Source organism: Branchiostoma belcheri, unplaced genomic scaffold, assembly GCF_001625305.1.
Source record: "Branchiostoma belcheri isolate BF01 breed outbred unplaced genomic scaffold, Haploidv18h27 scaffold77, whole genome shotgun sequence".
Taxonomy (NCBI): domain Eukaryota; kingdom Metazoa; phylum Chordata; class Leptocardii; order Amphioxiformes; family Branchiostomatidae; genus Branchiostoma; species Branchiostoma belcheri.
In genome coordinates, this window is record NW_017804431.1 from 735165 (window position 1) to 749297 (window position 14133).

The following is a 14133-nucleotide window of genomic DNA, read 5'->3' on the forward strand; positions in this document are numbered from 1 at the left end:
ACAAGAACAGTGTATGTGGTATTTCGTTATAGTGTGCGTCCGTGCTTCCGTCCAAAAAAAAAGATTGCCACATGAGGAATTCACTTCATTGTGTTCGTGCCAATGTAACAAATAACCCTTCGGAACGGTGCCAAGTAAACTATCAGACAGACGCACAGGCGGGAGACTAACCACTGCTCCCAGAACAACTCATGTTATTATAGCCTGTCGGCTTTCCCTATTGATAACCCCGCTTGCGGACGAATTCTATCGATTACACCTCTTTGAAAACCTGCCAAAGAGAACGAGAGATATGCCCGAAGAACGTCAGGGTAATATATAAGTACTCTATTACCAGCAGCTGTAAGCTCCCTGCTTTTGATGTTTAAGTCTGGCTAATCATATCTACTGTGGAAGAACCGTGATATCAAAGTAGGCGTATTACATATGGGCGATATGTGGTTATCTGATGGTCCAGTGGGGCTACTGGAAGCTTGCCTTGGCTCTAATGTTCTCCTTGCGGCCAATTGGGACATCAACCTACCTACGCACTTCTCAAAAGTGCTTCCACTGCGTTTTAAAAGTTACAGGTGGGAGGAAAATTCATGGCTTGATTCCATATTTTAGTGCAAATCAAGCACTGAAGTTCCCCTGGGTTGATGATTCACGTGTCGTTTCACCGGTTCAATTGTGGAATATTTTGTAAGAATTAAACTTTTTAATTTTATTTGTTCTAGACAGTAGGCACAAACGCCACTGATCACAACTGTTGTTGCTATTTCACACGTGCTTGACATAACTGAAGTACAAGGAGCAAAGACTTTGTGAAATTCCTGTGTAAATGAATGTGTACAACAAGACGGAACTTTGCAGTTGGCTGCAAAGTTCTTGTTTTTTATAAATATAAATCATTTGATTAATTCATTGATTGATTGATTGATTGATTGAAAATTACAGTGTCATAACTTGTTTTAACCATTCTTTATTCATGAAAAGCTGCAGGCCAATAATGGTAGCTTCTTTAACGTTTCTACTGTACGAACAAGGTGGCGTCAGTAAAATTGCAATTGGTCATGATCACAAGTAAACTTGCAATTGGTCATGATCCATAACCCAAAGCAAACGGGTCACACGAATGCCACGTGATGGTGTCAGTTAAACTATCCAGACGACTGTATCTGTACGATATAGCCGGTATATATAACCACCACCCTTCAGTGCTAGCGTAACACACTAGCTTAGAGATAAAGAGCAGCATACTGTATGTATGTAATAGGTTAAGTAGCACCCAAAGTTTCAAAATTTATCCATCAGGTCGAACTTTAGGAACTTGACTACTGAATGTTATCTGTACAATTAACAACTTTTCATTCATGGGATTAAATCGGATGCACATATTGACGAGGCTGAAATGCGAGGTGATAATTTATTTGTATCAACATATCAACAACAACATCTCTCTCAGCCTTGACATACAGGGCTGAATTCTGATGTTTGTTTACAATATAAATCATTAATTAATAGTAGGGAAATACAAATTACAATCATGTCGGAATCTACAGATTAATATGATATCACTTTGGTTCATCAAATTTAGGTATTTAGATAAATACTCATCTATCCTTTCACAGCAGGGATAATCGTGTAATAAGAAACACCGTTAAGTTTTTGCATGTTCAGACTGAGATGTAAGTCTAAGTATAAGACTGAGATACCTTCACTGCGTACTTCAATAAATGAATAGTCATTCCTGCAGGAAGGCATGCGTTTCAAGTGATCTGTCACTAACGGGAACGACATAAAAATGATTCGATCAAGATCATCTAAGCCGTGAGCTTATTGAAACCGTTTCAGGGGATCTGTCACCGGCTTACAGCGTCAGGGCCTAATGCGTAATCGATGTGGAGGGGTGCCAGGCAACGTTTCGCCGGAATCAGCCACGTCGGGTTTCATTACACTCAAAAAAGTTTGAAGTGAAAAGGTAAAGTTTTGCCCAACTTGGAATTAAGAGCTGTTTTTATCCTCACCCCTTTGATCACCTTGAAAGAAAGTGGCCACCGATCATTGTACGTTAGCTTTAGCGATGGCAAGGCATGGTGGGTCTTTAAGGGAAGGAGAAAGAAAAGGCAAGTATGAGAAAATAAATTAATTGCTAATGGCGGGAAGAGGGGCAATCTGAATGCTACGTTGAGACTCACAACAGCATCTATGTCTTCAAAGACAACGTTTAGCCCAACAGAGAAAAACAACATAGGGAGAGGGAGGCAGAGAGACAGAGATGGTTAATAGATGTGGAGGGGTGCCAGGGAACGTTTCGCCGGAATCAGCCACGTCGGATTTCATTACACTCAAAAAAGTTCTCGGACAAAACTTTGTAAAGTTTTGCCCAACTTGGAATAACAACTGTTTCTATCCTGACACCTTTGATCTTATATTATATTAATTAAGGAACGTGAAGGGGGGTGTACGTTAGCTTTAGCAATGGCAAAGCCAGTAGGGTTTTTAAGATAATAATAAAAAAAGGTAAGTATGAGAAAAAAGATTACTTGCTATTGGGGGGGGGGGCATCTGAATGCTACGTTGAGCCCCTGAATCAGCTACATTGAGCCCCACAAGAGCATCTATGGCTTCAAAGACAACATTCATAGCCCCTCAGAGGAAACAACATAGAGATAGACAGAGACAGAGAGACATAGACAAAGAGATAGATATAGACATTAGACATACTTCCTAGAGATATCCTAGAGATAGACATACATACATACATACATACATACATATGCATTCAAAATTCATCGTTCACTTAGCTCACCCCTCCCCACACCGACATGGATATAAATACTCATTCAATCACTCACTCATTCACGCACCCATTCACTAGCTCACTCACTCACACTAATGACTTCCTACTTGATGACCAAATACGTCTTCCACGCCCGATGTTCCTCCCTGGCTGCACTTCTGCCAAATCATCGGCCCAATGATGAGGCACGCCCGCATTTTCGCTTCAATAGCCTTTTATCGTCTAAACGGCCGGTATACATCACTTATGTGACGGTGAAAAAGAGGATGCGGCTGGCATTAGACAGCACCGGACAAAAATCACGACTCTTTCCAATGTCTTTAACTAAAAGACATTGGAAAGAGTCGTAATTTCTTTCCGGTACTGTACGAATACGTGATTTCTGTCCGGTACGAATTGCCTTAAAGTTTGGCAATTCGTGGAAGTGCGCCGGTATACGTGGCATCTCTGTTCAAGTGGGAGAATCCTCCTACATTAAGTGTGCGGACTACTCGGTCAGAGTTAAAGTGTCTTAAGTACTACGACCCTCACCTGCTCTTCTGTCCACCAGCAAGAGTCACGGCATACCGGAGCAGTCTACAATATTATGGACCTTACCTCTGGAACACTCTTCTGCTATGATGAGGCATGCCCGCATTTTCGCTTCAATAGCCTTTTATCGTCTAAACGGCCGTCATACATCACTTATGTGACGGTGAATAAGAGGATGCGGCTGGCATTAGACAGGACCGGACAATGGGCTAAGTAGGACGTATGGAAACCTCGGAGAAAAGAGTTGGCACCAAGCATTGATAATAACTCTCTGACTTACAGTAGTTAGAGGTACTCACAAAGTGCATATTTTATATTCATTACATTGTATATCCATGCCCAGGTGGACTAAATGCACATGTGGCCACATGTGGTTGAAGAGATGTACATTGAACACCAGTTTTGGGACTTCAGAGGCGTTTGTTAAAATATATGAAGGAGGAAACAGTTGACCGATCGTTGTGGGTTTTTTTTTGTATATTTGGTAGCTTAAGTAATGCTTGAAATAATAAGACTACAATTATGCAAATCAAGATCAAACTTACATAATCATTGAGGTAATTCCGCAAATCTGATGAGTTCCATGATATGACTATTCCAACTTGTGACATTAGTTCTGAACGGTTTCTGAATGCGGTTGCCCCGAAAGCCCACAGACAAGTTTATATAAAAAATCAACATCAATTTTCTGTCACTGTATCCATTTGTGTTACAGCGTTGAAAGTTTGAAGGGGAAACATAACTGATTGTCTTTCCAACTTTCGTGAAACTTGTCAAATTTCACTGTTCTGTCAACGTCACATGCATGTTTAATACCTCAAACACAAATGAGAGCTCTGCAGCTCATAATCCAGCTAAAAAGGCGCCTGAGTAATACCGTGTTCTGCATTTAATACTAATAATTTTCCTGTCAAAAATCATTTTAATAAGCAAAGTTGATGAAGAGGCAGACACATAAATGATAGCCTGTCAAACGCTACAGTCCCACCGACGCCACAGGTATTACACCTTAGATTAAACAGGGCGAGACTTGAAATAATTAACAGTATCTGTACTAATACCAATAATTCCCGTGTCAAAATCTATATAATAGTACAAAGGTGTCTACATTAATGAACTCTTGTCAAACGCCTTGCTTTCAACCTGGCTTAAACTAGGTAATGATTGGAAAATGATTGAGTGTATAAACCATACCGGGTTCTGAATGTAATACTCGTAATGTCCATGTCAAAAACATTTATTAGGAAAATGGCTTACGTGTAATTAAAAGCTTGTCAATCGTTTTTCGGTACTGTCAACGCCACATCGAGAGCTCCTTAGTTTAAACTTGTTAAGAAGTGAATTAAAAAAAGAATTAAGAGTATCATGATGATGATGAGCCATAACGTGGTCTGTATATATCTAATGTAATTTCCATGACTTATCAAAATCCATAAAAATGTACAAAGTTATCGATATCCGTTTCAATGAAATCTTTAGAAACGTCTCTGTGTAAACAAAATGAAGAGTGTTAACCATAACAATTGTTTCGTACCTAATGTAAATTCCGTGTCAAAAGCTACATGAATGTACAAAGACACCCGCGTGAATGAAAGCTTCAGAAACACCCGTGTTTCATTCTCGCCACATGTTTAGACGACACTGTTTCGAATGTAGCTTTCTTCCTCGCCACATGTAGTGTAGCAACATCCCCATGCAACGTGAAACGAGCGAGAAGCAGAAAGTAACGAAGTGTGAAACCCTGATTACTCCGCGGTCTGCATCTAAACACACCAATTTGCCAGCCCTTCCATTAACCCACATAGGACCACCGGGACGTCCCAAAACTCCATCTATAACCACCAAACCACTTACCCGGTCCTCAACCCTCAGTAGTAATGGCAGAAACGGAGCCTCGCTAACCCCCAGAACGATCCTCAGAATTTAGGTCGCTCGTTTAGGCTAATTCTGCGCCCAGACGAGGCTGAAATGGGGTTAACCGTGATCCCATTTCAGGCTGCGTTAGCGCCCCTTGACTTAGGCCACAGCAAGTAAATTTTATGGATGACATCCTCCGCAGACCCCAGATCTAATGAGAAAAAAAAACAACAAGGCGGGCCGAAAAAAACAAGGTTCCTACATTTTAAAATTTGTACTCAATCATTGTACAAATGATTTTGATTCAGTGGGAACACCACATATACACAGCCAGCACCACATATCAGTGCATCAAAGTAAGAAACAAAATATTAAATCAGAGCCTTTCCTTGTCTCCTCCCTTCATAGTTATCTGCCATCTACCTTCCGGCATGGCAACAGACATCTTTGCCCATTTTCGGTATGTTGACCACTGTCAGAAGGCAACAAAATTTCTTTTTTTTTCTCCAAAATCAGGCGAAAATTAATGCGCGCGCTGATGTCATCCATAAAAATGACTTGCTGTGGCCTTAGCGCCCCTTGACTCACGATGGACGGATGCTGATGAGAAGTAGCGTTAATGGCTCCCGTCGGAGCTGCAGCAAGTCTTAAATATGATCCACAGGTTACTGAAATGAAGGCCTTACCGGTGTATGCTGTAGGTAGGTCAACCGACACTGTTCCATTGGGTCTATTCTGTAAGGAGAAGGCTTTATGCAGCCGCCTGTGCAGGCCTTAGAGGGGGTGGGTTTTGTAATACTGGGTTTTGTGAAATTGGTAACGTGTTCTTTGCCGGCCATCGTATAACCAAAAAGGCAATCGTAGCACCGAGGCGCGCGTTTGTTCTACAATTGCCGGTTGGTTGTACGATGGACGGCTAAAGGACGCGTTGACAATTTTACAAAACCAGTATTAAAATCCCCAACCACTCGAAGGCTGTATAGGAAGCTTACTCTTTGCCCTCCCAACGAAGTTACAAAGATACGTATTGTTTATAGCCTTTAGACATAAAGCTATCAATAATGAATTAGTTACACATATTGAGTCCTTTCAAAAATGGGTCAACCGTCACTCTCCCCTTGGACCTAGTTTGCGTTGGAAGGACATTATGTCCCTAGGGTACGGCATTTCAGGATACTTTATGTTTTATATAACCGTCATCAAATGATATAAATCGTTCATGCATTCGTTCCTGATATGCATTCATACCCATATGAGTCACTTGTCACTTTAAACTTTAAGTGTACAAAAATAGGTCAACCTTTACTCTGTCTTTGGTGGCAGTTTGCGTTGGAAAGTCGCTTTGCCCCAAAGGTGGGAGATTTGACGAGACGTAATATTTTATCGAGCCTCCATAAAGCAACTTCAAACCGTCCATGTTATCAATTTGTTAGCCATATGACTTACTTGTCACTTTTAACTTTAGATGCACAAAAATAGGTCAGCCTTCACTGTGCCTTTGGGTCTAACTTGCGTTGGAGAAGAGATTAGGCCCCTAGGGTACGGGATTTGAGGATGCGTAACGTTTTATATAGCCGTTATAAAACATGAAGTAAACCCTTCAAAAATCCTTCAGCAATCAATTTGTTACCCATGTCAGTCACTCGTCACTTTTCACTCCAGGTGTGCAAAAATGGGTCAACTGTGTCTTTGCCTCTGGGTCTAGTTTGCGTGGAGAAGACATTAGGCCCCTAGGGTACAGGATCTGAGGATGCGTAACGTTCTATATAGCCGTCATAAAACTACATAAAACCGTTCATGCAATCAATTTGTTACCCATATGAGTCACCTGTCTCTTTTAACTTCAGGTGTGCAGAAATGGGTCAACTGTGTCTTTGCCTTTGGGGCTAGTTAGCCCGAAGAAGATATTAGGCCCCTAGGGTATGGGATTTAAGGATACCCAATGTTTTATATAGCTGACATAAAACATCATGAAACTGTTCCTGCAATCACTTGGTTGCCACTTGTAAACTTAGGTGTAAAAAATAGCCGTCAGCCGTCACTCTGCCTTTGGGCTTATTTGTGAGGAAAAGACGTCATGCCCCAGAGGTGCAAGCTTTGAGGATACTTTATGTTTTATACAGCCATCATAAAACGATATAAACTGTTCATGCGATCAATTTGTTACCCATATGACTCACTTGTCACTTTTAACTTTAGGTGCACAAAAAATAGGTCAACCTTCACTGTGCCTTGGGCCTAGTTTGGAAAGATGTTATGCCCCATGGCCAAGGGTGGGAGATTTGAAGAAACGTAATGTTTTATATGGCCATCATAAAACGACATGAAATCGCTCATGTCTTCAATGTGTTACCCATATGAGTCACTCGTCACTTTTAACTAGGTGAGAATACAAACTGGGTCAGCTGTCACTGTCCCACTGGGTCTATTTTCATTTTAAACGTTTGAAAATGAAGTACATGGGTTGATAATACATACATATATCATAACGTTATGGCCTTTAGAGAACGGTAGCAAGACATAAAAGTTACAAACACGTTGCAATTGCTGAAATGAATTCCTAAAGGCCTTATAATGTAGGCGTGAAAACTAGGGCAGTCGCCACTGTTACTGTACCATTGAGGACACTTTATATTGAGAAGAGTCTTGCCTTCAAAGGAGGTACGGAGGTATTGAGGATATGTTACGTTTTTATAGTCCTCATGGAGCATTATAATGTCGCGAATGTTATTCACAGGTTACCCAAGGAAGCAAGAGGGTTGATTATACGTTACATAAATCAGAATCATATAGCATTCAGGGAATAGCAACAACCGTAAAAGTAGCTAAAAAGTTGCTGAAATGAAGGTCTTATCGCGTTAAACCGTAGAAGGGAATACGAAACTAGAATAACAGTCACTGTAGTATTTTTCCTCTGGTCCCATATTTCACATTGAGAAGATTTTAGGCCTTACAAAATGAGTTATGAGCACCGAGGATATGCAATGTTGTATAGCACTTTAATACAAAACTTGGCCAGCCGTCACCAACAGTCCCACAGTTTATATTTTACCAGGAGAGAAGTTTCTTCGAAGATGTACATGAAGTGGGTTGTTGCACAAAATAGCCTGATAACTTTTACATATATCTATGCAGCATTCTATTTGTTGTTGGCTCATGGAATACGCATTACTTTTGCAAATCTAAATATACGATATCTAGAAAATTCATCGAAAAACCTTTTAAATTGACTGTCAGACATGGCACTTACTCATAGCAGAAGCAGATCTACTTTTAGATGGCTTAAACGAGGTCAACACAGACAAACTGAAAACTTTGTCTACTCAACACTACATGATATTGATATGCTCTTCGTTACCACCTGTTCGTTTTGATAACTTCGAGAAGCATTTTTATTTGGAAGACGGGTGTCATTTTGGTAATCCCAATGCCGTAAACAATAAACTTAATTAATCCCTGATTCCCTTTGACTTTATTCTTTAAAACCGTTGAGAAGCATTTTGATAGGGGGTGTCATTTTGCTTATCCCAATGACATAACCGATCACCTTAATCCCTGATATCCTTCCGTACTGAGAAACTTTAATAACATCGAGAAGCATTTTTAATGAAAAGGGGTCTTTTTCCTAATCCCAATGACGTATCACCTTAATCCCTGATTCCATTCCGTACGCTCAGAAACTTTAATACCACTGAGAATCATTTTAGCTGAGAAGGGATCAGTTTACTTATCCCAATGACGTAAAGATAATCTTAATCCCTGATTACCTTCAGCACCGAGAAACTTTAATACCATTGAAAAGCATTTTTGATGAGAAAGGGGATCATTTTGCTAATCTCAATGACGTAACCAATAATCTTAATCCCCGTTGAGAAACTTTAATACCATTGAGAAGCTTTTCTGATGGGAGGGGGAGGGGCAAGTTGATAATCTCAATGACGTAACTAATCATTTTAATCCCTGATTTCCTTCCGTGCACTGACAAATTTCTCCTGTCTTGCCCGGATGCCTTCCATCACCCTAATCTCCTCCTCAGCATCGTCTTTCCCGTCTACTTTGTTCAAGAACTCGTCTTTAAGAAACTTCTCTAGCGATTTGTTGTACTTTCTCAGGTAGTCGCAGTCCTTGGAGAAGACCGTGCACTGCGCATGCTGGAGGGGTTCGATGACGTCAATGTACATGCGCATGCGCCTGACGCCCGGGAAGCCGAGGCGAGTGATCTCCTGGTGCGACACGCCGCCGCTGTTGTACAGGATCCGGAACTTCGTGAAGAAATTCTTCGTCACCGTCACGTAGTTGTCGACCTCTTCCACGTCGTTCTGAAACAAAAGGTGAGAAACTTACTATAGTATAAAGGATTGAATTCCATTTCTCAAGCTAACCAAACTGGGGCTATTATATCACTCTATTTCAAACCAAAGACAACCCCCGAATGTAAAGTTTCGCACCCATCACTAGAAATAAAAGACCATACCAATTAATCAACCCAGCAAACAATCCACCACTCCATCAACCACACTCATCTCGGATGCTGCTTTCGACAAGTAACATTTTTACCCCATTCCCAGGACTAGAGTGAAGCTTGGCCATAGAAACATGAAACACACGAAAACTGACTAAACGGATACCTTAGCTAATAGAACGCGGCTGGGACACCTTTAAAAAGTATCGACCTTGTACAATTTCCGTTGATTGAGTTGGGGTGGGAATTCTCGCCCTCCCGGTTGGATCACGCTAAGCTCACTCCTAAGCCATTAACGCCACTGAGCTATTCTGGTGTTCTAACCAAACCCGTGATGTTGTACTGGGACCGATCCATCTTCCACACCTATCCACGATCCTGAACAGAATGGCTCAATATCAGTTGTTTTATCCAGAACAGTGCTATATTCTGAACCATGCCCTGACACAGTTCTGGATAGTCCACGTGTATCCAATACCTGGGATAGTACCTGGACGAAATTTCGAAAATCCACGTTCTTGAATACGCGACCGGACTATCCAGAATCCTATAAACCTGACCCGTTCAGGAATAGAATTAGATAGCCAAGGCTCTGGATACGACTGAGACTATCCAGAACCGTGCCTAATCCTAACCCCAACCCATTCAGGCATAGAATTACATAGGCACAGCTCTGGATACGATAGAGACTATCCAGAACCGTACCTGATCCTTTTTAACCCATGCAAGCATAGAACTAGACAGACTTTGTCTAACTAAGGTCAGAATCTTACAATGCATATAGAAGTCCTTCTATTGAAAGATCCTTGGTCTAACGTACGTCATACCTAGTTTTCGCACTTGAGGTATTTTCACAGTTACAAATCGTAGATCTGTCAGAGCGGACCAATTAAGATGATGTATTTGTTATGATCGTAAGACGGATTACAGAACTCGGTGATAGTTTGTCACAAGGAGTTTGTCTCAAGGAAAACCATGTGCCTGCACGTTTGTCTCAACCTGACAAGTGGGTGTTGGCAGCTCAGGCATTGCTATGCAAACAAATATCGCCAGGAGGTGCTTTTGAGCTGTGTGGCCACATGCTGAACACCCTGGACATAGATGCCATGCATCATTAGTTAAATTAGTGGACAATTGTCTGACTGAATTTTCCAAGTGTTTGTTTTCTTTGTTCTAGGAGTAACCAACGTTCTTCTGTCTCTAGGACGGTCAGAGCCCCGGCTAGTGTCCATTGTTTGTTTGTTTGGTCTAACAGTAACTAACCTTTACCCTGCCACGGCCATAACTACAGCACTCCGGCCAACTGTTGTATCCAGTGTTTGATTGTTTATTTATCTGTTTGTTTGTTTGTTTGTTGTAAGAATAACCAACCTTCATCTGCCACGGCCACAGCCACAACGCTCCGGCCAGTTGCTGTGTCCATTGTTTATTTGTTTTAAGAGTAACCAACCTTCATCTCTGTCCACAGTGTTTGTTTGTTTGTTTGTTTGTTTGTTTGTACTAGGAATTACCAACCTTCACCTGTCTCTGCCACGGCCATGCCCGGGTATTTGTATTTATTTGTTTGTGTGTTTATTTGCTTGTTTTGTTTGTTTGATTGTTTGTTCTAAGAGTGACCAACCTTCATCTGCCGCTGCCACGGCCACAGCCAGAGCGCGCCGGCAAGCTGCTGTGTAAAGTACTTCTTCTTGGCCCAGTCGGCGGCGAAGTCGGTGACGTCACCCTCCTGCTCGGACAGTCCGTACAGATAGTGGATCGCCGCGTCCAGACGGGAGTCGAAATAGTCGTCCACAAGGCTAACCAGCTGCAAGGACGCCTGCTTCTGCTGCTCAGAGTGCCACTGTGGTACAAAAAGAGTACGTTACAGTCAATATTGACAATTTGTGGCGTAGCGGCAGAGTGCGCGACTCGGAACTAAGATTCCCGTGTTCGAGCCCTGACATGCTACATGCCACCGATCTTGTGCCCTTGGGAAAGGCACTTTACACGACTTTCCTCACTTAGCTCAGGTGTAAATAAGTATTGTCCTGTCATGTATTTGTCCCCTGTGTTGGTGGCGGCATTAATATAAGTTGAAAAAACTTGAGTGTGTCGTCACCACCTCTGGTGATTACATATTGGAAAAAAAAATATTGACAATTTCTGCTGTTCCTCTTGCCACTGAGGTTAAGGAGGAAAGTCGCAGGAAGAGAGTCTCATGATGTTTTTCTTTTCGGATGGGGACGTCAAGCCGACATATGAGGGGGATCACGGCGTCAAACGTTTCTATCTAAAAGTACAATAGTGCAAGAAAGTCGTGCAATTCTGGACAATGGGTAATGGTGCAATACAGTTATCTATTCTACTTGTGATTATAACCAGGCTGACCAGCTGTAGGGACGCCTGCTTCTGCTGCTCAGAGTGCCACTGGGGAGAGAACAGGGAGAAGTGGTCATTAATGGGAGAAGTGGTCATTAATAACCAGGCTAACCAGCTAGAGGGACGCCTGCTTCTGCTGCTCAGAGTGCCACTGTGGGGAGAACAGGGAGAAGTGGTCATTAATGGGAGAAGTGGTCATTAATGGGAGAAGTGGTCATTAATGGGCAAAGTGGTCATTAATAACCAGGCTGACCAGCTAGAGGGACGCCTGCTTCTGCTTCTCAGAGTGCCAGTGGGAGAAGTGTACCTTTGGACTTTCAACAATGCCATCTAGCGGTTCTCTCCGAAAGTACAGGACAGAAACACAGGAAACGGTGTCAGACATAACATCAAACCACAAAGTTCCTTGTTGAGAAAATCGTGTCTGCCATATGTACATTTTTTCACCTCGGTGAAAAATACTTCATTCATTCATTGTGATATACTAGCAATCGCTATAGGTAGAGCCCTTGCTCGCATTGACACATGGCGTTGGGACAAGAATGCGGAAGTAAATACAGTTGACCCGATGCTATTTACCATGTAACACGCCTTGCCATGCGACACAGGTGGGGTATTGTACACTGAGTGTCAACATCAGGGATAGTGTAGGGAAAGTCATACACAGTCATAAAGTGAACTATGTATTCTACGTATCAAAATGTATTGGAAGAAATAACGGAGGAATAATTATTTTGATAGGCCTGTTTTTACTTCGAATACAGTTATTACATGTTTTGTTTGCATTCCATTGTCCGTTGATTTACAATATTGCCACCACATTTTTTTTTATTATAACATTTCAAGACTGGACATGGTGACGGCACACTCAAGTTATATCAACTTAATATGCAGTCACCAAGGCAGAGGGCCAGTACAGGTCAAGACAACACTTATTTTAATTTCAGTTAAGAGAGGAAAGTCGTGTAAAGTGCTTTTCCCAAGGGCACAAGATCGGTGGCATGTCAAGACTGGAACCCGGGACCTCTTGGAGTCGAGCATGCTGCCGCTACACCACACGACTCGAAGTTGGCCTGTGATATAGACAACTCGCCCGATATACCAGTCCGACACTGCATGGAAGACCCCCAGGCTAAAACGTGCAGCAAATGTCACATGTAACTAGGGCGTTACTACAGCACAGACAGACCCTAGGGAACGCCCCTCCCCTAATAAACTGACACATTTGTTGCGATTTGTTGCCATATTACCATTTGTAGCGAGTCTCACGACAGAACTGCCACAGATAAGGATCGATCTTTATCATAGACATCTATTCCCGTCACAATACAGCTTAGATTTACACGACACCTACAGATACACGACTGTTCCGAGAATTATGTCACCATTTCACTGTACCAAATCCGCCGTGCGCCGTATACACGTGCAGCGACGCGTTATCACTCAAATAATCTTATCATTGGTGAGACAACATATTTTACAATCCCAAGCTTACATGCAAAGAATACAACGTATGTGCGCACCATGTGTACATGACGTCCATGTAAGCTGTCTGTCAGGGGCTTAACGCAAACACAGACGTATCATTGGTTTAGCTTGCATGCAGGACGGTTATCCATTTCCTGTCGTGTCGTATGCATGCACTACACGTATGTGTACTGTGTATATCGTCCATGTATAAAGGCTGTCTGGAGCTTAACACAAACTCGTAGTCTAATAACATTTGATAGACAATATATTTCACAGTATACGTTGCACATCCACCATTTCATGTTGTGAACATACAATGCGTGCATGTGCGTATCGTCCATGCTAGACTGTCAATAAAACACGGGATCATATGGGCGACTTCACCCGTTCATAAGCCCATAACGTTAACGCACCTGTTCCTGTGACACATGGAACTGATAGTAGGAGAACCCGGCCGCGGCACACGACACTGCAGCAGAGATCTGTCCGATATACCGTAACATGAACGACATGATGGCCGCTTCCTTACACACACACACGCACACACAGCCGTGCAAACACTGAGGCGATACCACTGTCCTGATATAGCCTCCCGGTATGACCTCTATTCATAGTCATATATGCGAGTCGGACGTAAGGGGAGAGCCATTTTCAATAGAGGGGATGTGGTAGC

At 42.3% G+C, this 14133-nt stretch overlaps 1 protein-coding gene across 2 annotated transcripts; it reads right to left on the bottom strand.

Moving 5' to 3' along the window:
• Window positions 1–9116: 9116 nt before the first annotated feature.
• Window positions 9117–14035, bottom strand: LOC109485645. Of its 2 annotated transcripts, XM_019789335.1 has the most exons (4): window positions 13874–14035; window positions 11988–12038; window positions 11254–11421; window positions 9117–9489 (listed from the first exon to the last, which is right to left on the bottom strand). In XM_019789335.1, the coding sequence occupies exons 1-4, from the start codon at window positions 13970–13972 to the stop codon at window positions 9124–9126; spliced, it is 684 nt and encodes a 227-aa protein (XP_019644894.1). In that variant the 5' UTR covers window positions 13973–14035; the 3' UTR covers window positions 9117–9123. The 2 variants fall into 2 exon arrangements, 1 of the variants encoding a protein (XP_019644894.1); XR_002141143.1 differs by lacking the exons at window positions 9117–9489; window positions 11254–11421; window positions 11988–12038 and adding an exon at window positions 12101–12141 and having other exon boundaries at window positions 13874–13977.
• Window positions 14036–14133: the final 98 nt, after the last annotated feature.

Coding starts and splice junctions, on each gene's coding strand:
- LOC109485645 (XM_019789335.1), bottom strand. CDS start 13,972: ATGTCGTTCATGTTACGGTATATCGGACAGATCTCTGCTGCAGTGTCG. Junction 12,039..13,873: donor TCCATGTGTCACAGGAACAG/GTGCGTTAACGT, acceptor TTCTCTCCCCAG/TGGCACTCTGAGCAGCAGAA. Junction 9,490..11,253: donor CGTGGCAGCGGCAGATGAAG/GTTGGTCACTCT, acceptor CTTTTGTTTCAG/AACGACGTGGAAGAGGTCGA.